Here is a 27543-nt window from a genome sequence, read left to right as displayed (position 1 = left end):
TCCAAATGACTGACTTGTTCGTTTTCCTCAAGTGGACATGCAGATAGGCTCCTCTGGCACAAATTTCAGACAAAAGCCATTACGGAAACACTTTGTGGTACTGTAAATGGGCACTTCAGCTGGTGTAGATATTGTTAAATTGGACAAAATCAATACTGGTGACAGAGTGAAGGAAGAAAATGATACAAATTTAATAAGAAAATGCAACTGTGGTATAATCAAGTGACAGCACCCATTTGGCTGTGCTTCCTAAAAGTGCCGGGAAGAGTTTGGTAAAGGCCAATCCTTCCCAGAACATAATCCTCACATTAAGAATATGAGGATTAAAAAAATGTTGGCTTTTGTACAAAATGCTGATTAGCATAACATGCACACACACACACGCACGCATGCACGCACGCACACACACACACACACACACACACACACACACACAAGCACGCTCAGTACATGGAGCGCAACTTGAGTGGGATGGGTTTCCTGCATGGGTTGTAGACCATTGCCGTTGTCAGATCTGGGCCATCCCCAGGGAAAAAGAGACGTAGAAGCCTGCACGTTAAAAGAGTGAGAGAGTCGATGTGTGGGATAGGAAGAGAAAGAATGAGATCCAAAAAAAGCATAAGGAACAGTGGATTGGACTGGATCACACAAAGGACTTGTGCCTCCATTATTTACTCGATATTTATATAGGCAGTTTTCCAGTTAATGAAGACTGGAGATTTTGATTTCCCGTAACTAGCAAATATAAAATCCCAAAAACATTCATGGCAGAGAGCTATTAACATTGCTTTAATATTTAAGTTCCAAAGCATTAGAATTATCAATGAGAACTAAAAGCTGCAAACAGCCCTGAAAACAATATAGACCTGCCCTACACCGTCACACAATCATGCCTGTGTCAAAAACACAATATTTCTTTGTGTTATTATTATGTGTCTGTTTCCCTACAATTACTTCTGCTGGTATGGGATTCTTGAGCACTTCAGGATAACAGATAAAAGGAATGATAACACAATGTCGGCTTACTTTCATTAGATGATCTAACATTAGTGCCATCATGTTTCATAAAATTCATTCAGCAGAAGTAGAGATGTAAACTTAACATTATGGTATTACAATATTTTATTTTGTTTATGTGCTGTTTATATATCCTATGATTGTTTGTGGTTTTAGGGAATAGTACTTTTTTATTTGTGATAGTAATGACATTTAAATGACCTAAAAGGGTGATTACAAATTGAAACAATGCAGTCAGAGACTGCAACATCCCACAACAACCCTGAATTCAAAATTTTACTCTGACCTACACACTTTTGTGCCTCTGGCTTCCTGAAAATATTGCTTTTTGTTTTGTGATTATACAGTATCTCATAAGGTTTCAGAGATGTGTACTTAAAAAGGTATAAAAGTGAAATTTTACCGTGAACTAGTCTTTCAAGGTCAATGTTGTAATCTAATTTCATCCCCTTGCCTCCCTGAATATAACGCCTTTTGTTTCTTCTTTCAATCTTATCCGGTTCCTGAGATATGTGCAAAAAAACATGCAAAAGTTGACCTTTGAACTTTACCTAGTTTTTTTAAGGTCAAGGTCATCATCTAATTTTCATCCCCTTTGTCAACCGAGTAATGTACATTTTGTTTAATCTTTCTATCTGCAACAGTTGTGAAGATATTTGGTGGACGGACGGATGGATGAACATACAAACATTGACAATTACAATACATCACTGCTTCGCAGGATATATTAACAACTTATGAACAATTCAGCTTACGAACAGCCACTCAACCAATTGTGTTCTTAAGTTGAAGATTACTGTGTGTTATTATGGACCTACATATATATATTATGGAAATATACTGTATATACAGGTCTATAATAACACAGTGTGTGTGTGTATGTGTGTGTGTGTGTGTGTGTGTGTGTGTGTGTGTGTGTGTGTGTGTGTGTGTGTGTGTGTGTGTGTGTGTGTGTGTGTGGGTGTGTGTGTGTGTGTGTGTGTAGTGAGTGTGACTTTGAAGGACATTGGAATGTTGTGCTGCTTTTGATGGATGAAGAGCAGCTGTCTTCACCAGCACACAAACAAATTCCTCTTCATATCCAGACAAACATGCATGTAGAGACACACTACTGTACCCTCCAAAATCACAAAAACACACATGTAGTGAATATGGGTAGCAGGTGTATATGCGCACATTGACATTATTGTCAACAATATCTACATCAAGTCTACAGAGAGAAGAATCTTCAACTGTTTTTCTCTGAACTTGTATATTATGGCAGCTGGAGGGTGGCATCCTTACCTCTGGAACAACAGAGTGGGTTTGGACTCCCACTCAGGGCAAGTCAAGGCCCCCAGGCTTATGCTTGACGTTGAAGAAGTGGTGAAAAGATACAAAGAAAGACACAACCCAATGGCTGGAAAATGAGCCTAGGTATGGATTTAGGTTCCCCAAGTTTAGTTCCCCAAGTTTAGTTAGGAAGAACAGACTAAAGGCCCAGCATGAATTTCAGGTTCCAGACCAGCAAGAAGACCCTGGCAAACAAACCAGACACATTGATGGTCGAGGAGAAGGATACATACACATAGATGTGGCAATCCCAGCTGACAGCAACATCAGGAAGACGGGGCAGACTTTGGTGCCAGCGGTGATGGAGAATCTGGGGACTGTGACTCCCTAACTGGTTCCAGAGCCTACTAGGTACAAGAGCTGAGGACGGCAGTCCTACAAACAGCAATGATATTATGTAGAACACTCAGATTCCAAGGCCTCCGGTAATAGACTCAAGACTTCATCCTTCCTGCAAAAAGGAGTCTGAGGTAGATTTATTTAATCTATATTCATCTTCATACCTAATTGTCTTGTGAAAATAATGCCAATAATACGTTTTCCGCGTCCCCTGGGGATCAGATGATGCATTGAGTTTGTGCATCTACAGAATACAGGGAACCACACCTGTCATTCTGGGTTCAAAACAATTCTTGAATTAAAGAGAAAATATAATTAAGATTCACAACACAGAAATATATCTGATTTTCTGGCAATCAGTTATGAATGACTTCAAATCCCATTAGAGTCCAATTGGGTCATTTCTCTGCCTGGTAACAGCCATTCTGGGAAAGGATTAGCAAGGGGGCACCGTGCAGATCTACTGAACTTTGAGCTGGTATGCGCACACACAAACACACATATATACAGTACATGCATATACAATCAGACATGCAGACACTCAATGACTCATGCCCATACTGTTGTGTTCATATCATACCAGAAACATACAGCATGCAAAAAATATGCAATGCACACAGGAGGCCAGAGACCGGTCTCCTTGAAATCCAACCGCCTACACCTCAACCTCTCTACTTTGATGTGTTTGGCCCACAACAAACTCACATACTCAAATGCTGACACCCTCTCTCCACACTAATGCTCTCTTCTTCTTTGTCACACACAAACTCCTTTTTCAATTACTCTGAATATTCTCCCTTACTCCAAAGCAGATATCCCATGACACAATGTAGCTGTCTGTGAAATGATGCAATGGTTCTTATGTCTGTGCAGGACTTTCCACCATTGCTGGGGTTTAATCTGTTAATGATATCATATAATTAAATACACACAGCTTCTCTCACAGGTTTACACATTAGTGTAAAAATACCTTGCCGCCCCTTCCCATGAAGCTGACATTCAAGGAACAGAAGTACATCATTCTAACTAAACACTACTTTTAGAAGCGCCATGGAGGGTCGGGGTTAGCTGAGGTTACTGTGGGGTCAGTGTTAAATTATTCTGGTCTGTGGCTGAGGTCACTGGGAGAGACATCAGCTTAAACCCTTTCTTGACTTTTCAATATGTCTTTTGCCATAAATCAATGTAATGCTTTTTTTTTTAGTCATAGATGGATGATTTATGTTACTTCGTGAATATTCCGAGCACACTGAATAAGATTGATGTGGTCTAGCTTTTGGAGAATAGTCTAAGATTAAAACTGGGGCATTTGATGGTAAAATGTATCTAAAATTACTTTTAGTATATGAGTGTATGAGTGTTTACAAAGAAACAAATATGAAGAGTTTTCAGAACTTTATTGAAAGTTAGAGAAGCTGCATTATTTCCATTTCATTTTCCTATTCTATGACATCTTTCCAACAGTGAAGATTAGCAATGAAATAGTAGCTGTCTTATGTTTCAGAGCGTTGACGCCACTTGAAGGTGAGTCACATGCTTTTAAAATACAAGGGATTTCATTCATTGCACAGTTTAATCTTCTCAAATTTTATTGAAACAGGAGTATTATTTAGCAAGACTAAAGACGATGTTTTTTTTTTCCAAACATTTGAGCAGATCAGATCAAATCTTGAGTGAACAATGATATGATCACCTTTTCTGGCAGAGTACTCTCAATGTTTATGTCAATCTGAAATGGTCTAGCCAAAGTAAGATTAAGTCAATAAAACTCAGTGGCTCTTCTGCAGTTCTATGTTTATTATTAAAGCATTTAAATATTCTTAAAATCTACCTTATCACTTAGGACCGTAGCTTTGCTTTGAGGCAGTAAAAACAGAGCACACAAAGTTGTTCTGATCAAGAAAGAGAAGAACAGTCCACTATGCAGCCCACCCAACCTGACAACTGTGTATTAATCCACTACACCTAGTCTATTTGAAAGCCCAGTGAGGAGCCAGGTATGTTCAGCAGCTCTGGTATCTCAGCACACAGACCCTCTCAACTCCACCCTTCCTAGACTGAGTAAACCAAATCAAAAGACATAAACTAAGCACATCTAAACACGCAAAGCAGACTTAGCACCTCTCGCGGATGAAAATGCGAAAGCGTGCTTCAGCAGGGTTGCACACTGTTTATTTCTACACTTGCATAGATGTTTGTCGTGTACAAACACAGGGATGAGTTGTGCACTCACTTCTTTGCAGTGTCCTGCACTGATTAAACCCTTTCCGCAGCGTTTCTCTCTGCACAAGGTAATGTTTGCTTTCCTGCAGTCGGAGTCTGGACTGTTTCACTACTGACTGAGTGCTAGGCTCATTTTTGAGTTTGATGTCCAGGACATGCTGGATGTTGTTATTATGTTAATAGATACAAAATATATATAAAGAAATAATATAATTTCTATGTGCATCATTGCTTGTATGCTTGTGCTTCCATGTAGAAGTGGGCATTTCGTCTGGTATTCACACACGTTTGAAGAGACAGCATTGCTCAAACAGGCTGATGTTTGGGTCTCTGCCTCAAATGAGACTGAACAGCACATACTATAAGATAAAATATACATATACATATGAATAACTCTCCCTTTAACAAATTCTATTAAAGACGACCAAAAACCATTTGAAAACAGTTATTAAATGAAGGCTGTTGACCAACAGAAAAATATGCTCCAGTGCTGAAGGAATAAATAACAAGGGAGAAATTATTTCCACATACATAACCTGGCTTGGACAGTATGAAAAATGAAGAACCTTTGTCACACAAAGAAATATACAAACTTAACCTTGAAAAGAAACCTTTGTTTTGTTACTAGTGTCAGAAATCAGCGCCTTGGTGTCTATGTGAATTATGATGCTGCCGTTTCTATGCATTAGTCTCGTGTAATACAACACAGGCAAAGTCATAAGGGTGTTGAAAGCATGAGAGCAGTTGGGGATCCAAAACATTTTTAGACTGCTCCCTGGGATTACCAATAATTAGATAGGTGGCTTTGACTCATAACTGTCTTGCTATAAATGCAAGCTCTACTGAACTAGCTTTGATAAAAATCTTTAAAAAATTACACCAAAATACATTTGATCTGTTGGCCTTGAGATCTGGTTATGTAATCAAGTTAAAGACTTCCATACAGCACTTCATTTACAAGTTCTAAAAGAAGGTTAAATATGAACTTGTATCACTCGCATAGTGGCCTGTACATAAAAAAGCTTTCTAGAGTGTGGAGGAAGGAGCACAAAAGCACATGAAGGCAGCAATGCAATGAGGAACCTTCATACATTAAGGCAGTAGAAAGAAAAAAATAGATGAGGGGAGGAAAAATAAGGACCACAACAGCAAAAATGCTGAGGGAGGCTAAAGGTGGTGACCTGAATCATAATCGCCTGTTGAATTTCACAAGGAGCTGTTTCACCACAGATCCATGAGCCGAGCACTCCTCCTGAGCATCGCCTCACACTTTTAACAAGCTTAGGGCATAATTGTGTGTACTTTATGTGTGTGTGCTCTGCATTGATGCTGTTTGTGAGAAACTTAAACTCGAGCCTGCAGAACCATTATTAAGAAGAATAAATAATGAAATAAATAATAAAAAAGGAAAATAAATTTCCAGATTATTTACTGAACATCAAAACCCTTTGAAAGGGAAAAACGTTCTTTCTTTGAAATAAAAAAAAAGCTCTGAAATGTGCTGCCAGAGAGTAATATGTCATGATAAAATGATTTAGCTTTATGCTCTGAAGTCACAGACAGAACAAAAAAAAAAAATCAGCAGAAAGGAAGGGGAGTACAACAGAAAATAAAAATGACAGCAATTTGAGAGTAAGTCTGAGAAAAAGAAAAAAAACAGGTCATCTCAAGGGCCAAAACAACCTGGAAACCATTACCCGGAGCACTCAGCGGGACCCTTCCACACTCCCCCCACACCCCCACTTACAGTTCTCATGATGTCATACTACGGCAAGCAGCTAGTCTCCTACATGACGGCACACATAACTGGTCAGACAGCCAGAGATAAGTCATGATGAATGTTTTCAGCTCCTAATGTTCAATACATAAGAAAAATTCCATAGCTCCATGCAGGGAAATTCAGTCCAAAAGGTTTGTAAGCAGTTGCGGCATGAATGTTTTTGCTTTAAAATTGTACTGCTGCCTTCCTACTGAAAATTGCAAGAAATTACCGCTACTGCATTTAACACTTGGCTGTTTTGTCTTATCTACCTGCATAACATTACCTCAATCTACCTTCTTCAATGCCACATGTTGAGAACCAGGCAAACTGATTTTCTCCTTGATTTAAGTGTGACAAAAGTCCAGATCTAAGTGTGAAAGGCCTTTCTGCATAGTCTAAGCTTAGTTGCATAATGACTACAAAGATGCATGAAGCTGAAGTTTTCAGTAAGTCAAGAAAGAGAAGTATTAGTAGGGTTTACTTACTGTAGTAAAAGGATGGTATACTGAAGAGAAAGAAAGAAAAACCACCTAGCTCCAATCCTTCTTACTGTGTGTACAGTTAGAAAAGTGAGGAGACTCAAGTGAGCATGTGAGAGAGAGCGAGAGAGAGAGAGAGAGAGAGAGAGAGAAAGCAGGAAAGAGAGTAGAGAGAGAAAGACAGAGAGAAAGCAGGAAAGAGAGTGAGGAGAGAGAGAGAGAGAGAGAGAGAGAGAGAGAGAGAGAGAGAGAGAGAGAGAGAGAGAGAGAGAGAATGATCACTGCATCAGCAGAGCAAACCTAAAGAGGAGATAGATGGAGAGACAAAGATGGAAAGGAAAGGGACAAGAGCGAGGGTAATAGACAAGAGCCTCAGATCTCTTTTTGACAGAGACGGCTCCCCCATATTAGGTTATGAGGCAACTGGCCCACCGCAACCTAGCAGCAAGAAGGGAGATTTTATCTGCACACTCTAAACATACAAAGACGGACGAGACGCTGGTATACAAGATTTCAATCGATCTTCCTCCAGCAGCCTGTTCAGTGTGTAAACAATGTCTTGACAGAACTCAAGTAAGACCTCCGTGTTATGATTAGGTGCTATTAGACTGAACCTGAAAACCGACCACTGAGGGGGTCTCAGCTCATTTTTCCTCTAAATAGCTTACATCCGTTGTGGCTTCATCCAAAAGGGATCCATATATTCCTCTTTAGACAACAAGCACAATTCAGTCAGAGTAAGGGAGGAATATTTACCCTTAAAGACAATTAGAAGCTTTAATCAGTTTAGTTTTACAACATCACATGTGCTTCCTGAATGAAGCCAGGAAATGGTGCAAATCGTTTTTCTTAGATGCCTAATTAGACTATGCACGAGCCTACTTCAAAGTACAATATTATAAGCATACAGAATATAATAGTGCCAATAAAAATTGGTCTGCAATTACAAACAGATGCATACATTAAAGTCTCCGACAGTTTTTTAAAATTATTCTTTTCCTTACAGATTACAGAAAATGTATTCAAACAAGATTCATTCCTTAATTAGAACGTAACATGAAGAATTGCTTCATCCCCAAAACACCTACATGAAGATTACAGGTGAGGACAGTTTATAGTTTTGGAGAAAAAGACTGATCCTGAACAAATCATCAATATCGTCTGACATAGTGACTAAACTTCAAACAAGCTCATTGGTTGGTACATCTCATAATATAAACAGACAGACTCAGATATCAACTATTTAACCTGGCGGATGAGGAGTTTATGTCCAAAGTAACGGCTTGCTTGCTCATGTTTCCGCTAACTTATTTCTTTTTCTCTCAAACATGTGCTTGTTTTTTAATTTATTTGCTGACTGCTTAAATGAGTTTGCATTTGGCTGATACTGATTGGCTTACAACTCTACTCTTCTGCTCTGACACATTTATGCATGTTCAGCCATTTTTGAAGGGTTGAGAACCGAACTCTTAACAGCAAACCATTTCTACTACTACCATGTGTTTTACTACAGGTTTTACCACAGCAACTAATAATGCTGCTACTATTGATTGAACTAAATCAGCAGTTAGTCTTAAGTACTGTATATGAGTACTGAGATTAATGCTATCTCAGTCTGGCTACCCACATTAAACTATCTTTAATGTTAGCTATACTGTATATCTCCCCAATGCAGGTATCATTGATTCTACCACTTGACTCCAGAATCTGCTGGCAAACTCAAAGCATGAATTTTGAGAACATCAGTGGTAGCGCAATTGTTAGTATTGTTAATATATGGAATGTACACTTAAGACACATTCAAAATGTCTTCAAATATTTAGTTATATCCATGCTGTGGTTCCTTATCACAGGTTAAAACACCAAAAAACATTGTGCAGAAAAGACAGAATGCTCTGAGTCGTTCCCCTCTGACTAAAGCATGATCAAGTGTAACTGAGCGATTTGCCTTTGAGGTGACACAATGGCTACACAAAATCCATGTACAATTATTAAAGTATCTATCTATCTATCTATCTATCTATCTATCTATCTATCTATCTATCTATCTATCTATCTATCTATCTATCTATCTATCTATCTATCTATCTATCTATCTATCTATCTATCTATCTATCTATCTATCTATCTATCTACAACTTGGCTTTTCAAAGGAACAGTTGATGCTCTGGGGCCAGTAAACTAACAGAGATGGAGGTACAGCCACTTGAACTTTGCTATTAGCTTCAGTGTTACCATGCCAACCTCTAATTAAAGGCCAGCACTGCAGCTTTTCTCAGTTTATTGCAACTCAAACTCATTCACTTCATTCTATATATCAACACACTGTCAACAAATCAGACAGCGTTCGCTGTGAGCTAAAATGACCAGACCTTCATAAGAGTTTAAAAAAAAAAAAATTGGACAATTTCACTCAGCAATCATGATTACCATATTTGGGTAAATTATTCATTCATTTTAAAAAAATGTCTCGCAAAACAAAGACCATTGTTACTGTTTTCTCTTCACAATAATAGCAGTGTAACACAGACACACATAATTACAACAAGAGACATAAAATAAACACAGTATATTATTCACTATTGTCTTTCTCTAATCAAGTGGAAAAAATTTATCTCCCGCCCCTTTGACATCAAAGTGTTTTTCAGAACAAAGCAAACATCTGGCCCACTCTGGGTCCTTGCATTACATTTCTTTGATCAATACCCGGCTAATGAGACCAGCTTCTTGAGCCAGAACTGATGGATTCAGATTGATGTTCTCAGCTACTGCATTTGTTACATGAATCGTATTTAGAAGGCACAAAGTCTTCTTATCAATATTAAGTATGACAATGATACAGCATCCCATGGTGTTGTCTTGTCCTACAAAACTGCACAGTTTTCATGCTTCAGGTATTGAAACAGAACTGGTAGTTCCATCTTGCTTGAGAGGCATAGAGGTTTTTCACAAAAAACCCAATATTTACACGGACATTCGGACAATTCTAGAAACAGAAAGATATACAGTACTGTATAGTCATTTAAAAAGCTGTGCTGCCCTCTGATGGACATGCATAAAAGCACTAAGATACAAAACATCGATGAAGGTAATTCAAGGAACATAAAGCGTCAAGAGATGGAATTCATATTAAGAGCCCTAAAACGTTTGAGGAAAACTAGACTGTTTGGTACTACAATCAATCAATTGAGTTGATAATGACTTTTGATAAATTTAATTTAATCTTCTTTTTGTTATTATGTGATATACAGCTTATCCTTCTGGAATTTTAACAAGACAAGGCTGATGATTTCATGACTTGAGTGAATGTGTGATTGATGTTATTGTTTTTGCTAGAATGCAATGAATAAATAAATGAGAATAATTAATAATTAATGAAGGAAATAATTGTTACTTGCAGAAAATAGTTCATCTTCAGTCACTGCTTCAATGACATCATTTAACCTGAAGTCTCTAAAATGTCAAATAAAAATGGCAAAACAAAAGACTGACGAAACAGCCTTAGGGCCTTGTGGTATTTTAAATGGTTTGAGCGTGACTATTGAAATTTAAATAACTGTGGGAGTACCAGGTCAAACAATGAGTTTGTATGTGAAAGCTTTCACATTTGTCATGAGCTTAGCAGTCACAGACGTCTCTATAGCCAAAAAAACCCCCCCATGGAACAAAACAAGCTTTTTTGTGGGGGTCAAGTATTCTCTTCTCCACCAGATGGCACCAGAGGCAAACTTTCACTTTAAGCGCAACATGAATAACTGCTCTGCCCAGCTCTCTCCCTATGACTTTGCATAAATCATAGCTGGACTTATTGTTTTTCTTTTAAAGGTCTACAGAAAAACAGAAAACCCAACTAAAATTAGTGTCTTGACATTTTGTAAGCGTAATGTCTTAATGTTGGCTGAATCTCCTCTGTTTGGTCTCAGAAATTATGACACGAAGTGTTAGGAATGGGAGGTGGCAGACTATTTTTACTGCAATTGTGTTATTCTTGTGCATAAAAGTCGCAGCTTGACCCAGGACTCTTTCAAACACTCATTCAATCCACCTTTTGGGTACATTTTTGGGTCCTTTTCAACCAAAATGCCACCAGTGGTCAGCAGCAACTGGTAGCATTAATGTGGTATGTGATGCTAAAAATGTGATCACATGACTGAGTGAAGAAACACTCAGAAACATGTTCAAACTTTAAGCAGGGATATGATATCAGATGAGAATGAGGTCAAAACCACCCATAAAGGTATTTACGGCAACAAGCTCAAGTATGCATGTCATGTTTTTTGTGTTTCTGATGAAAAACCTGAAACGTTCAGATTAGTTATCAGATGAAAGTCATCATGATCACAAAGTAATGTATTTAAGTGGTTATCATTAAAAAATGACATCCAAATAATATTAATCAGGAGGGAGAGTTTACCTTAATTCCAACAAAATTCTACATTTTTTTAAATGTAAGCCATAATTTAACAACCTTGGCTCTGAATCTCTGTAGGGACATGTTCCAAGTTTAAAGACCAGTGTTATTTTCCCATAATATCACAGGGATGTGACAGAACTGAGCAAATACACACACAATTTAACCCCAAGAAGTGAAAACCCACACATGTGCAGTTCTGACACCCTCCTGCCAGCCCACGAACGCAAACAGATGGAATGAGTTTCAACAAAAACCAAGTGTAGCACCCACATGCACCTAATCGGCAGAGAGGTAAACAGTAATGAAACTGCGAATGGAATGCAGCCTTGTTTAAAGAGCAGAGAGATCACTTAATTCAAGACATTATCACTGTGAAAAACAATACTCTTCACAATGACACGCTAGGTATTTGCTGTCCTACACCTTCCCACTGAAAACAGACATATCACACACTCGCAGTGTGTTTCACCACACACAAACTAATCTCTGGCTAAGCTGCAACATCCAGCCTAGCAATAGATTGGCCTGTTCGGCACATTCTTTGTCGTGGTTCAACATACAAGAAGAGAACATAAAGTTTATGGACACATGATTAAATAACTGTTACAAGTATGTCTGTGTGGGTGTGGGCGTGTGTGTGTGTGCGGGGGGGAGGGGGGTAGTTTTGATTAATTATTAAGGATAACTTCTGACTTAAACTGAACTGACTGGACCAGTCATGGTCCTGGGTAGGGTTAAATCATCACTAACAAACAGTTTAATCGATGCCTTTGAAAAGGATACAGTACTGCATAAATGTGTTTGTGTATGTCCGCACATGGAGGCCTGACTCTGTAATCTGTTTCATAGAGTCGTAACCAGAAGGTTGTAAAAGCATTGCATTTGCAATATGAATAAATTTGCAATATGAATAGTCTGGTGAACTGGTCTATAGACTCAGGTAACAAATCAATACTGAGCAATAATGCAGATATAACATAACAGGATATTTGATGCACATTTTATCTGATAATTTAACATTTGAAACAGGCAATAATTGGTTACCAAGATGTGATATGTTTGCAGAAGTTATTAGTTAAGCTCAGAAATAACCACTGTACACACAAACTGACCCATTTTACAAGCATGCTATTTAACCAGCAGACAATTAGAGAGAAAACAGCATTCAACCACACACACAAGAACAAGTTTAACAGCAATTCCCGTATGTTGCAGGCTACATTGTAATCTTTTTCGGCTGAGCCATTGTAATATGTGAATAGAAATAGCTTGGTGCCTCATCTGCCCTCCAACAATGAGCACTGCCAGCACTGCTCATCATACTGACATAAGTCACAACTGTGGGGCCATTACACTAGCCAAACTAGGCTTGGATGGATAAACAGACGGACAAGGCTAACCAAGTAATGAAAAATGAGTTCCAAATCAATTGTAATTAAAAGAAATCATTTGTTAAAAAATTATATCCACCGGGCCAGACAATGAATGACCTTATATGTGATCACTGGCTCATTTGGTTATTCGATGGAATTCATGCAGGTAAAAGGTAGAGCACAAAAAAAGGTCAAAGTTAGCTGATAAGTTGAATAAAGAAGGGAATACTAAAAATAATTAACCATGTCAAGATTGTTCCTGATAAAAAATCATAGGTACGTCCATGATTAAAAAAAGAAGGAATTCATATGGAAAGCTTCAGTAAATGGCATTCCTGATTGACCTTTCCTGGAAAATGTCTTTAGTTACAACTGGCAACACTTTGGCCTCACTTCCAGTTATGACAAGACATTTTGAGGAGAACAGGAAAGTACAACGCATCCCCAGAGGGAAGAATCTATTTGTGTCTGGAAGGACTATTTGGTTCCTCAATTGTGGGAAGTCGATGAATTTATGAGCATCTATGTCAGAGATCCACCCCCACTTAGCCGAAAATGCACATGCACCGTTTAAGTATGTATGCACATGTCTGTGCCTGCCCATGTGAGTTTTCCTGTGTGTGTGTGTGTGTGTGTGTGTGTGTGCGTTCGTGCGTGCGTGGACATGGTCACTCACCACTTAGCCTGACACCACCCCCAGTTAAATAAAAGGGCTCTGCGGGGCTCTAATTGGTACCCTACACAAAGGCAAACAATAAAATGTTCTTGCTTTAGAACCTGTTTGATCTGTATGCCAGGTGTTTGACCGTCTCACTGTTAAAGTAATGAAACACTTACTCAGTGTTCAACTTCAATGGCAGTTACTGAAGGAGCAATTAACAAAAACAGTGGATGTACAATAATCAATACAGAGGATAAAAAAACAATTGGTCAAGGCTGCATATACAGTGATGAAGATACTTAAGAAGACACACAGCTGTTATAACATTTCACAGCATCTGTAGTTTTCTCTGGATAATGTTTATTGTACGGATGCAAAACTCACCTCTTTCTGAATATAATTTTCCATCATGTTAATTTTCCACAATTAAAAATAAAAAACATATACAGTGCCTTGCGTAATGACAGGGACAAAGACATGACTTTTTATTTGATCCCGTCATAAGTCAACATGTTGTCAAGTGCACACACATTTAACACATGAACTGTTTTACTACAAACCAACAGATGCAACTTCAGAAATTGCATTTCTGTATCAAACATCATAGAGATTACTTTGTCTTAATCAAAACAATATTTTTGTTTCCTCAGTCCCACACTTCCCATTCTCTCCCATATAGTGTGCCTAATTCCACCCCAATTTCTTTCTCAATTTTCCCCCATGGTAGTTTTTCTTCTTTTTCCATTATTAAAATCTAATTTTCTTCTCCTTTCCATCCCAGTATTACTCCCCATCCCCCTTTTCCTCTGTATGTCTGCCACTGTTGCTTGCTCCAATACCTCCATTCAATCCTGTGTTTTTTGGCCCGCTCATTAGTTGTAGCAATAAACACACAGGGCCACAGGATACCTCCAGAAAACTCCTCAATGTGATTACGGCGGAGTCAAGCTTAGGCCGCATACAAGGAACCTGTGTCCTGTAAAGTATGGCTGTACGGGGATCAGACAGCGGGGAGTAGAGACAGACAAAGACGCTGTTCTGCACCTCGGCCAAGGAGATGATCCACATGAGAATAAATCATTACAATGTACGTTCCACCATAGCAATCATAATAAGCTATCCTGCTGAGCATGAGTCGAGCAAGGCTGCAAAGACTTCAGTGTTAGCAGACCTTAAATTAAGGTCAGTAAACAATGGTTCAATAATCAACTGGTTAGAACCTTCCTCACTGAATAACTTCATCCATGTGGCAAGACATTCCACACAAATCCTCAATCACTGACCATGGATTGCAGCCATATTAACTGCACACAAACTACAGAGTTGCATGACATCTGTGTCATCTAACAAACAAAGCTATTTTTGTTTGTGGCTGCAATGTAGTTTATTTGTTTCAACATCTTTGTCTGCTTTGATGAAGCTTTATTTTGCTGTAGAAGTGTTGGTTATGTCATCTCCCTGCTGCCCTTGAGGAGTCAACTAATGGGTTTGGCAGATATCTGTGCTCTTCAACAAGAGAATACCGATACAGTGACATGATACTGACCTTGATTTTCTCAATTGAATCAGATGTGAACCTCCTGAGCAGAGAGAAAATATTGCGATTGCATGTTTTTGACAGCACGACAACTTTCATTACAATGGGATGTGGTGTTACTTTTTTTCACACTTATTATATGATACCTGACAACTCTGCTTCTCCAAGTTCTCAGAGTTTTCTTGGTGACCCCATACAGGAGTAGCTCAGATGGTGTTTTCACAAGGAAAGTGCTGGCAACTTCCCCCATTTTCAAAAGGGTCATTATTAAAGCAGCTCTGCCTGGACTCAGCTCAGTATTTCTACAACCACTAAGGACTCATAAAAACACTCTGGCAAAGTCAGAACCACACTACAGCACGCACAAGAGTGTGAGTGTGTATGTTTGTATGGTGTGTATACTGTATATGCCCCATTCTACACATGAGAAACTTTAGACACGTTGGCTGTGTTGTAGCCGTGAAGTAACCTATTTAAATTTATATATACAGTACACACACACACACACACACACACACACACACGCGCGCGCGCACACACACACTCTGTTTCTCTCTTTGCACACTTTCTAAAAAATGAATTAAACATGAACATGAACTTGAATTTAAAATGAAGATAAATTGTTTCGAGGACTCTTTTTCTCCAACTCTGATATTGTTTGAGAATGAAAATAAATCCAAAGAACTACAGGCTGTTGTCACAATGCGTTTTTACAGTCTATGCAACCAAGTGTTTGCATGCAGTAGGGTTTAAAAAGTTTGGACGAATGTTTCAACTAATTGCCAATGGCTGCAAAATTGTAAATTGCTGATTTAATTTTGCACTTCCCAAGAACTATTGATAGGCGCTGCTTGGCAAAAGATGCTTTCAATGACCTTATCTATTTAGCAAAATCTTCAGCAATATCAGAGACAGACAAAGGCAAAAATCTTTTTTTTATTACATAGAGTAGATTTGTTCTTTATTCCTTAGCTGTGTTCGTTTTTAGCTGGTCTCCCTGTTGAGCTTTTACAGAAGAGGAGGGACATGATAGCAAAAAACAACAGGAGAGCATCCTGTGTGATAATCCCGATGCTTCGTCTCCACGGTGAAAAACATGACTCCTCAAAGACAAAATGCCTTCTGTTAAAAAGCTGAATCCTGCAGCTCCTACAAGAGTTTTCCATGTTTGTACACTTGGAAAGCCAAATAGTAACAGCAATGTCTTCACTGCCTCGTTCTTCTTCTTTTTCCTTGTCCTCAATTTCTTTTTAAATTTGTCGCTGTTTGGTGATTTACTGTCTCTCCAATTTCCATAGCTGCTGTTTTAAAGCCGATGCCAACTCTGCTTTAGTTCATTTACACACCAATGCACGAACACAAACACACATACACACAGACAGACACCCATATGGCCCACTCATTCAGCCTGTCAGTAATATGGGGAGCAGAGCTAACAGTGAATAAATCATTTTTCCGTAGCACGGAACAAAGAGCCTGTGTGTATGCGTTTTTGGGATGTCTGTGCATGTTGGTACATTAACATATTCCTTCAGCAAATTGTTCATCTTCCACGGATAACAGGGAGAAAATTTCAACACAAACACAGGCATGAAAAATCTGAGAATAATACCTCTCTATTCAACCAGAATCAATCAAGACATAAACACTCTGGAGTCATCACTGCTATTACACAACACATATATGTGGTGTGTTCAACAGCACTTCAATAGCTGTTCAATAGCTCTTTTTTTTTCTCTACATATATGAAGAGGAAAAAATGTAATTGTTTGCCATCTGTAAAAATCGCAGGTTATTTTAAAGAACTTAAAATAAAAACACACACCATGGCTTGAGGCAACACTTAGCGAGGGAGCTGCGAACACCAAAAATATTGAATGGTTCCCGCTGCGAAATGCTTCCTTATTTCAACAAACCCAAGCCTAGCATGATGTAGAAAGCATTTTTCATTGTGCTGACTAACAGCAGGCTCACACAAGATTCCTTTGAGATGCACTGGTTAGCAGAAATGTGTGAACAGTAACCTAGGTGCAAAACATATCTAGACTGGAGCTGCATTGCTGCCACAATTCTGCAATTTCATCAACTTTTAAAGATCATCTGTGCCCTTCAAGTGTAGCATGTGTCTATAATGCATTTTACTTCAAATTCAGAATCAGTTAATTCTCTTACCTCAAGCATCTTAATTTCAAAAGGACGTAGCATCTCCCTGCAAACTCTGAATTCTTCTCCTGCTCCCTGCATTACAATTGGTATCATATTTTGTCTGCTGGGTTGCCACTTCCTGCACAAAACGACGACCTCCCAGATCTCATCAGAGATGTGTCCTGATGGCAGCGTCCTGACAATCGCTCTGGTTCCAGTACACACCGACTTGGTCACCTGATGGAAAAGCGTGTTTCAATGTACTAAGTAGTGAATAATGAATGGAAACATAAAAGCATGCTCAGAAAGCAACACACACATGAATGTAAATACCTTTTGATTGTTCCTGAAGAAGCGCCTCACCAGAACGGTGGAACGTTCTTTACGGTTCCTGATAAACTCTGCATTATCCAACAGACATTCACCATCTCGTTCATTACTGATGCTGCCACCACTGCAGTTCCTGGTCCCTCTTGAGATTGTCCTCTCATCATTCATAGGGGTCGCTGTCATGGCTTGTGGAGATGTCTGTCGAAGGAATAGCTTCTCAAAGGTGCATTTGTTAATTCTACGCTTTCGGTTGAGCCTCTCTAAACTAGAGTAGCCATCTTTGAGGATGCGTCGGTGGATATGTCCATTTTGGGGACACTGGTGATGGTGGTGGGGGGAACTATAGGGAGATGACACCAAAGAGTCTGGTTCACTGAATGTCCCGCACCATGATGAGAGGCAGGGTGATGTCTAGAAGCAGAAAAGATACAAACAAAATTAAATACTATCTACTTCAATTAAAGTGCAAACTTGTTTTTTCTGTCTTTGTGCTTATGAGAACAGAGAACACACAAAGCCACGGTGTTACGGTTAAAGATATCAAATTTCCGAGCTACCATCCATTGTTACCTCGTGGAGAGCAAGCACAGACACTGGAAGGCTGCTGCGGCGAACGTGTCGCTGGTGGGGCTGAGTGGGGATGGAGCTGAGGCGAGGACTTGGAGCAGGATTGGGACACTGACTGGTTGTGGGGCTGTGGGAATCATACATGCCTGAACAGATGTGAAGGCTGGACGTTGTGCAGGAGCACTGGGTGAACTTCAGTCTGTTCCTGTCTGCATCCACACCCTCTCTTGAGCTGTCCAGCTGGCATGGAGATCTCTCTGAACTCTTCCCAGGCATAGCAGTAAATGTGTCACTCATTCCTTCGGTTCTCTTGCCAGGGGGCAATTCTGAATATGGTTTGTCTTCTGTACACGAGACATTTGAGCTGCAATCCAAATGCTCAAATTTTTCCCGCAAAATCGTCACTCTCCTCTCAGAGGACAACTTCCTGTAAGGGAGAGAGGACAGGCTGTTCTGCTGTTTTGGCTGCCACACTTGGTCTGAGTATCGCTGGACATCCTGGATATCATTTGCATGTCTGGCTTCCCCACTAGGTCTGTTTCCATTTGATGAAGTTGAAGCACTCGGAGCCAGAACTCCTCCACCGACTTGGGTCTGATTTGCATCAGTCGCCATTACGTCTCGCTGGAGCTTCTTGCTTAATCCTTTGTTTTGCAGCAGCTTTGGAAAGAATTGACGACAGTCAAGTAGGAGACTATTACCAAATAGATGATGAATATTTTTTAATCTGGATTAAGTCTTTTTTAAGTTATCTAAAGTTGAAAGCACATGTCACATATGTTTCCCTAAGATTCTTAAATTGAAACAGTTGTGAAGTGTCACCTTCCATCTCAATTAGAGGCTCCATACAGTAGCAAGAGGAAATTAAATTTGTAGAGGAAATTAAATTTGCAGACTTCAAAGACCATATATTCTATAGCATCTTTTTTCATGTTTAGAACTCAGCTGTTCCAGGAGGCTCTTAACAGTGAGTCCACAACTCTCCCACATATCAAAAGAAATCTTTTCTGCTTTGTCTTCGGGGGACCAGAGCAACATATATCATTTGATTGATTGTATCAGTAACTGATTGACTTACAAAAGTAAAACCATATCCTTAACAATGGACGAGCATGAATTTACACTGCATCCCCTGCAACATGAAAAAAAGCACAGATCTGTTCCAACCCTGCAATGAGCTTGGAACTCCTTTGGGGTGTATCTCACCTCTCACCCACAGCCAGCCGGGTTAGGCTCTAGCATAAAACGCAATCAGTATGTCAGATCTTTTTCAGAAACCACCAGGAGTCTAGATCCAAACTGTAACCATGAAAATAGAATAAGTTAATAAACTAAATAGCAAATAGCAAATGCTACCCCCTCGGTACTTGGTTCTTTAGCTTTGAAACTCTGAAGAAAAAATATTGAACATTTTTTGGTAATGGTCCAGAACAGTGGTTCTTAACCTTATTCGAGGTACCGAACCCTGTCGATTTCATATGCTCACTCACTGAACCCTTCTGTAGTAAAAAAAACCTTCTTTTTTTTCAAATTTAAGGCATAGGTACAGTATTTTCCGCACTATAAGGCGCACCTTCAATGAATTTCCTTTTTTTTTTTCAATTTCATACATTTCATACATTATAAAGCGCACTGGATTATAAAACGCATCCGAGAACTCATCTTCAATGAATGGTCTATTTTAAAACTTTTTTCATTTATAAGGGACATTGGATTATAAGAAATTGAAAAAATTAAAGGCTTTTAGGTGCACCTTATTATGCGATAAATACTGTATATGTTTTACTGGTGTATTTAATGAATTGTGCATTAACGTCACCTTTTTCAAAGAACAAAACCAAGAGTGCATGAACTCACATGAAATTACCAACCTGCAAATCAGTGGGACTTCTGTTGTTATTGAGACCAGTTCAGACATGCGTGGCTTCACCTTGGCAAGTGCTACTCTTATATAATTTTCACAGCAAAGTCTGCTTCTTTTGTTTTCCATGCAGCTTAAGGAAGTGTTCCTTTATTTTTGCCAGTACGAGTCCAGAGTTGCTCAGCTTGACATTGCAAATCATGCAGAACGCTGACTCCCATCACGTTCCGTTATACAGTACATGTAAATTCACGTTGTACATATTCATCCGACCACTTTCTTTTTTTGCTCAACATAGTTACCATGAGTGCGCAAAATCCCATGTAGCACAAGTAGGCTAATCGATGTAGCGTGATCACCTGCAGCCATCGATGCCAAGGGGGGCGTGTCATTACGAATTGACACGATGTGTCAAACGTACAGTGATTCGGGTATGTTCGGCAAAAACACCCGACACATCGTGTCGGGTCTCTTGACCTCCATCTCCGCCGAACCCCTGAGACACACTCACCGAACCCCTAGGGTTCGATCGAACCCAGGTTAAGAACCACTGGTCTAGAAATTAAATGTAACTGAGAGAAGGATGATACCTACTCCTATATCCTGCTCCTGTCTTTGCTCGTGACCAGGCATAATCACCAATAATCTCTATCCTCTGTTCTGGGATGAGAGTACTCACTTAGATGGTGAGAGAGAGCCACCTCAGGTCATGCAAAGGAACAGACTCCAGCTTCCTTTTCAATTTCAGTGTGCCATCACAGTCCTAGGGTTGTGCTGGGAAAAATAATAACTTGGGCTACCAGTGACCTATTGAGCGTCTAAGACGGCACATCCATACAGAGTGGGCTCTGTGTGTGTTTTGTGCGTGTTGTGGAAACAGAATCGAATGCAGCTGTACAAACCACTAGATAGAGAACCCGCGGAGGTGACCCTGGAGAACAGAGGAATTTCTTTGATAGTAAGGTTCCCAGTCACAGCTTACAAGGCTGTGTGTGTGGCTCTGGACACTGGCTCTGATTGGTCATGATGTGTATCTGTGCCATAGTTATCCACTTACAGGCCCTGAGAGAAAAGAGACAGAACAGACACACCAGTCATTATTTATGTGTTATCGGTCACTAATTTCCACAATTACACATTAAAGAACATTCAAAGAGAAAAGACTGCGATTAATTCAAAGTTCAAGACTGAGCAGTTAAAAACGCAAAAACAAATGTAATTCACAAGCATAATTCTTTTTTTGCTGGTCTTTTTTTCAGTTCCTTCCATACTCTCTCCTTTCATCACATCAGATTTCTTATCTATTACCATTCAAAAGAAATCACTGCATACAGCACGAGTCATTGTGACCAAAACAACTGAAACAACATATGCTGAATTTAAGCAGGAAGGAACAAAATGCACCACTCAAAAACTACCAACTTTCTTGCACCAAAGAATAAAACACTAAAATGGACATTTGTCTCCATTCCCTGAGATGAATCATTGAGGAAATGTAACATGCTTGGCATGGTTCGGAATGTCGCCTAGAATTTTTCATCAGTTTTGTATCTCAGCATAACTGCCTGAGAAAAGAGTCCCTGCAGCTCCAACATACTATTAAAAGCCAACCACATGAAATTAATGGCAACATTACACAGAAGCAGACTGCTGATTTTTTCTAATACAACTGGTATTCTTTGATAATGGCAGCTTTTATTCCAGTGTTCAGTGAGGCGATATACCAACGGTGAACTTCCTCAAGTCAATTACACAAGCTATTGTTTCATGTTGTCATTTCTCCACTATCAATAAATGTATAAAATGCTGTACAAATGATAAAATCACCTAAAATTAAAAAACAGAGAAGGAAATACAATTCTACATATATTAGTGTGTAATTACCAGTATATGCTTTGAGTAAACAGTTCAAGGAAAATACATACAAAATATACATCATCAAATCATATGAATAAAACCATTCCAATCATCCAGTTAAAGACGCAATTATCGTGTAGATTTCCAGTCATTTCCAGCCAGTCTATCTTTGAAGTTGAATCTGAAGCAGCTGGACTCCTCGTTTGACGATGTTTCTTCTCTCAACTAAGAGGCTTCCTCCGTTCTGACTGACTGATGAGGCGTTTCAGGTATTTAACCTCCTTTGAGGTCATTACCAACACAATCTGTTAGATATCATGAGTAACGGAAAGCAGTTTTAATGGTAATGGGATTTGCATGATTTGTATTTTTAATAGATCATTCTCTTATATGAAAAGAAAGTGCACAAATGTAATGTTTTAAATGTATTTAAATTCCCTAGTGTGGCATCTGTAATGTGTATCTCATCTTGTACCAAAAGAAAATGAATATTGGAAAAGAATCCAAACACTAGAAAGAACAATAAAAAGGTTCAAATGTAATTACTGGTAATGGATGTCGATTGCACAATATACCTCTGACTTTTTGCAATGCATAAGAGAGACTTGCCTGCAGCTACACAATTGACACAGAGATAACACTGTAATACTTTAGACACTAAGAAATGTTTGTCTAAGACCTCTGATAAAATATGAGTAACTTCACCTCAACTTTTTAATGTCCCTGTGGAAAAAATCCACCACAGCCCCACTGACAAACATCACAGAGATTTTCAGAAGGTCTAATAAATCAGTTAAATCAGATAACATTTTTTTGAGTACACCCACCGTTGATCCACAACAAAAGTATCTCACCTGTATGTGTCACAGTCAACTAACAGGTTCAACCACATCCAAAGTACAAAATCTTCAGCCACAACTCTGACATATGTCACTACCCGTGCGTGTGCTGTGGTTGGCAATCCTGCTAAATCCTGACACTAACCTGGCAGCATTCTTTTAAATTTAGACTGAGAATGAATACATTCTGCAACATTATACTCACCCCCTTTTCAGTCAACCTGCATGTGCCTGTCTCATTCCTGGCATGTAACAATCAACAATAAACTTCGGTATGTGTGATGCAAAATGAGCACTAACCTGCCATAGAGCTTGGGCGTGTATATTAGATAAGAGATTATTAGTGCACAGGCAAGTCAGAGCAACTGACGCAATTTGGAGAACAACGAAAAAAAGAAATACAGTCAAAGTAAATGAACAACAGATTTGATATAATTGATATATGGAGGACATAAAAAGAGCAATGGAACCATCTGTATTTATCAGCTGCTGCTTCATGTATGGATTTGAATGAGGTCATTTCAGGAGCCGCAAAAATATGTGACACATGTTTTTGCATGGACTCCACCAATTATGGGTTGGGGGGTTGCTGCTAGCATTACACAAAAGTCAGTTATATCAGACAAAAGTTCCCATAGGTGCTATAAATCCTGAAGCCATGTCAAACTGTCTAAAATCAGCAGCAGGATATAATAATATTTCATTCTTACATTGGAAATAAAAAAGATTTCTCAGTACCAAAACTACTTGGGATTGTCTCAAAGAAATATGCTGCAATTACAAAATCTCAGAATTTAGAAAGTTTAAAACACAACCGCACACACACACACACACACACACACACACACACACACACACACACACACACACACACACACACACACTCACACACACTCACACACACTCACACACTCACACACAGTGTACAAATCAAATTAGCTCCTGTTATCAGCTGAACCGTGACCCTGGCTAGGACAGCAAACGGCTTTTTCAGCCTGACTCTCAGCCTTGGGCTTATAGCACATACAAGTGTACACATGCACAGGCCCACACACGCATGCACGCACACACACACACACACACACACACACACACACACACACACACACACACACACACACACACACACACACACACACACACACACACACACACACACACACACACACACACACACACACACACACACACACACAAAGAGAGGAGTGCACTGACCAAGAGGACCCTCAATCACTTCTACTTCAGTTGTGCCATTATATAAGATATTGACCATGGTCAATATCTTTATATATATATATATATACATATATACATATATATATACATACACACAAGGCCTCATTTCCTACAACACATCTCAAATGGCAAAATATGAAAGAACTCTGGTATGATTTGATGGCGTGATCTGATTCAAAACAGTGTTTTGAGTCTAGTGCTGAGTGAAATGAATGCGAATTTATGAAAGAGACAAAGAATGACAAGAGGGATAGACCTTTCTTTGTCTCCAAATTCAGCAGCCATTGAGAATGTGTGTGTGAGGAAGGTGAATAATTTATCGACGTTTCATGCTGACAGTTGTGTAACTGACGGTTTCAGCACAAACCCAGCACTGCTGTGATACACACTGCTTGCAAAGATTGATAGCTCAAACAAAAACTGCTGCCGTGAACTACACAGCACTTGAATAAATAAGGACGGACACTTGTCTGACAGAGAAATGTTTCATACTCAGTCCGATAACAGTTAACGTTATCTGTAATGCAATGAAGTGCAACACATGCTGGAAAAAACAAAAGTGGATGTCAACAATGATCTAAGACAGCCTGGAAGAAAACTGGATGTACAGTAATCTGTTTATGTAGATTCTCATTCATCGAGGTCATGCTGATATTCAAAGGCTGAGTCAGATGCAACTGGGCTAATTTTTAAGAACTGAAACAACTGGAATCTGCTTTGACAGTGCAAACTGTTTCAAAAATTAAAAACAAGCCCTATCGTTTCTGATTCTACTTCAAAAAATATTCCATGGCTGTTACACACCACCAGGTTACAGAGAATGTCTTTGGGTCAGTTTTGACCCAGCAGCTAAAAATCACTATTTCTACACTGTTCTACATTATTTCTACACTGTTCCCCCCTCTTCCCCAACTGTGTGTTGGGGAAGAGGGGGATATGTCTTGTGTAAAGTGTTTTTTGTATTGTTTTTATGTAAAGCACTTTGGGTTACTCATTTGTATTAAAAGCACTTTATGAATAGAGTTTGATTGATTGGGTGATTGATTGATTGATTGATTGATTGATTGATTGATTGAAGAGGGTAAACCCGGATATTCACAAAGCTTGTGATGGATTCCAAAATATTTGTTCATATAGATTTCTGGATTTAAGAATTGATTACGCAATTTCTATGTATGTATGTATGTGTGTATGTATATATGTATGTATCTCTGTATGTACTGTATGTATCAATCTATGTATGTATGTTTGAATCTCTGTATGCATCTCTGTATGTATGTATGTATGTATCTATCTATCTATCTATCTGAATATGTGTTACTGCAGGATTCAGAATGTAAAGTCAACATTCAGATTAAAAACCGAACGTGAGGTTTTTAATCACACCCACAAAATGCAGACATGAGAACATCTCTAAAATATTATGGTGATAATAGAACCCAAGCATGACTTCCAGTGATACAGAAAGCTAAACAGAGTGTTTTATGGTTGTATAAGAATGCAACATATCAGGCATAAGCATTGAAAGACCTCACAATAGCTCAGGTCTGAAGGTGATCAAACTGATGCATTATCTGATGCATTGGACATAAATCCAACAGGATTTTTTTTGCACGCGGAGACATTCATTATTACATATTTTAATGAGAGAGATGTTTGTTGATTCTGGGGGACGGGAATTTCACAAGCCTATTGGCTTCTACCCGTCAGCCCTTTTTTCTGGATGTTGTTGTTGATGTTGTAAGGTGTGAAGTCTGTTATATTAACATGTGCGAAAAAAATAAACTTAATAAATAAATAAATTCAACCTTTTATAGAATGCTTAGATTTCAAATTTCATTTCAAATCATTTCACATCGTGAGTTGGTCAAAATGAGTCACACTTTGTTTTAATGTGTGTAAAATCTTAAGCAGTTTGAGAACCCCCCCAAACCAAACCATTGCTTATCCCCTCAAATGGAGGGCTTTCGCTCTCATATAAAAGCCTTTTTCTAATGTTCATTCATGAGGAATTATTTCACAACTCATCCAAACGATGACTCACCGCCTGGTATGTGATTAGGAGCTTGAGTACAGGAGAAAAAAATGCATAATAATGTAAAAAGCAGAGCCAATTATTGGTCGTAACCTTACATACTTGGATAGCACACAGGAGCAAAGAGATTAAATGACATGGAAAATGTAGAAGTGAAAAATGAGTGCTGAATTCAAGCGAAGCAGAAATGCCACTTATCCTCCTGAGCCTGCAAAATACTTCGCTAAATACTTCACATTAAGATTCAACATTGGATCTTACGCATTCCAGCAGCATAATGAGCTGGTCGGGGAGGGAAGGAATCCCCTTTTCTTTTGTGGTAGGATGATGGGGGAAGAAAAAGGAATGCCATGTGAGCACAATAGACTGATGCTCCAACTGGTGTCACCTAACTGCAAAAACCAGTCACACAATGGAAGCACAGGCTGTTATGAGATTATCCTTCAGAGACAAACAAGTACAATAACATCAAACAGATTTGGTGTACATACATTATCTATGAAATACAGTTGTCAAGAAATAGACAAATTGCTAATGGCAGGGCTTGATGCTGTGATGTAGATATGACTTGTAAGAAATAAATCAATAATGAAGTACCCATGTTAGTGCTGCTCTCCATCCTCAGACATTGTACTAACTTTGCATTCAGACTCCAACAAATGAATCTGAGCACAAGCCGTCAGCTCAGTGGGCTTTATCCGATTGATCAAACAGTGTGAATGCGTGGCCCACCCCAGCAAATATGTGTTTTACATGCTGATAATTTATGGAGAACGCAATGTGGTGACAATGAAAATATAATTTACTGGTCAGCATTGGTTGGAAACTCCCTTCAGTATCAAGTGAATACAGACTACTGTATTAGGAACGAAAGTCAGAGAAAGAATATTACAAGCGCTGAGAAAATAATGCCTCTAGGGCTGAGCACTGATACCTTACCTGGAAGTTGATATGAGTCTTATTAATGGCTGAAGCACTGGAAAAAAATAAACATACACCTTAACACTAATGCTGGGGAAGAATTCTTTGAAAAGACAAAATAATTTTGGAAATGTATAGACATTCTTTGATAGGTATCCAAACCACAGTGCACACTGTCTCACTAACATAAGAATGGTGACACTCATGTAGTAAATAAAAGAGTACACGGTCCATGTGTCATTTTTATGACATCACTCCACCTGTTCTTAATTTATGGATCTCTTTTCAAAAGAAAAGACATCCTGTGACCACAACAGAATCACATTCCACAAACTGTTCCTTGTCTAATGTTACCAAGCATTATAAAGGGAGAGATAAATAGGGAACAATCAGTGCAGCTGGGAAGTAAAAAAACGCTAAATGTTCAGTTACTGTATTGTGTATTAGGGAAAATTGGACAATGTCTGAATCAAACAACTGTTTTCAGTTTCAACCCATTCTTGAACCACTGCCATGCTGAAAGAGTTGCATGATGTGCTGGTTTTAGAGAGCAGAAGTTTCTAGAGGAATAATCACCCAGATTCTGTTCAATACTTAACCTGCAGCAGGAGAGCT

General features: G+C 39.0%; 1 protein-coding gene across 6 annotated transcripts in view; it reads right to left on the bottom strand.

Annotated features, from left to right (window-relative positions):
- Positions 1-27543, bottom strand: part of plce1 (phospholipase C, epsilon 1) — a 69828-nt gene that overhangs the window by 38671 nt on the left and 3614 nt on the right. For all 6 annotated transcript variants that reach the window (XM_068304909.1, XM_068304911.1, XM_068304910.1 and 3 more), the window contains exons 2-5: positions 20943-21102; positions 18183-18839; positions 17616-18023; positions 17310-17519 (exon numbers count right to left, since the gene is read on the bottom strand). In XM_068304909.1, the coding sequence (XP_068161010.1) occupies positions 17310-17519; positions 17616-18023; positions 18183-18794 (1230 nt within the window). In that variant the 5' untranslated portion in view covers positions 18795-18839; positions 20943-21102. The remainder of the gene's footprint in view (positions 1-17309; positions 17520-17615; positions 18024-18182; positions 18840-20942; positions 21103-27543) is intronic.

The sequence above is a fragment of the Antennarius striatus genome, chromosome 21 (genome assembly GCF_040054535.1).
Source record: "Antennarius striatus isolate MH-2024 chromosome 21, ASM4005453v1, whole genome shotgun sequence".
NCBI classification, from domain to species: domain Eukaryota; kingdom Metazoa; phylum Chordata; class Actinopteri; order Lophiiformes; family Antennariidae; genus Antennarius; species Antennarius striatus.
The sequence above is the reverse complement of the archived record's forward strand: the minus strand, read 5'-3'. Positions and strand labels throughout refer to the sequence as shown.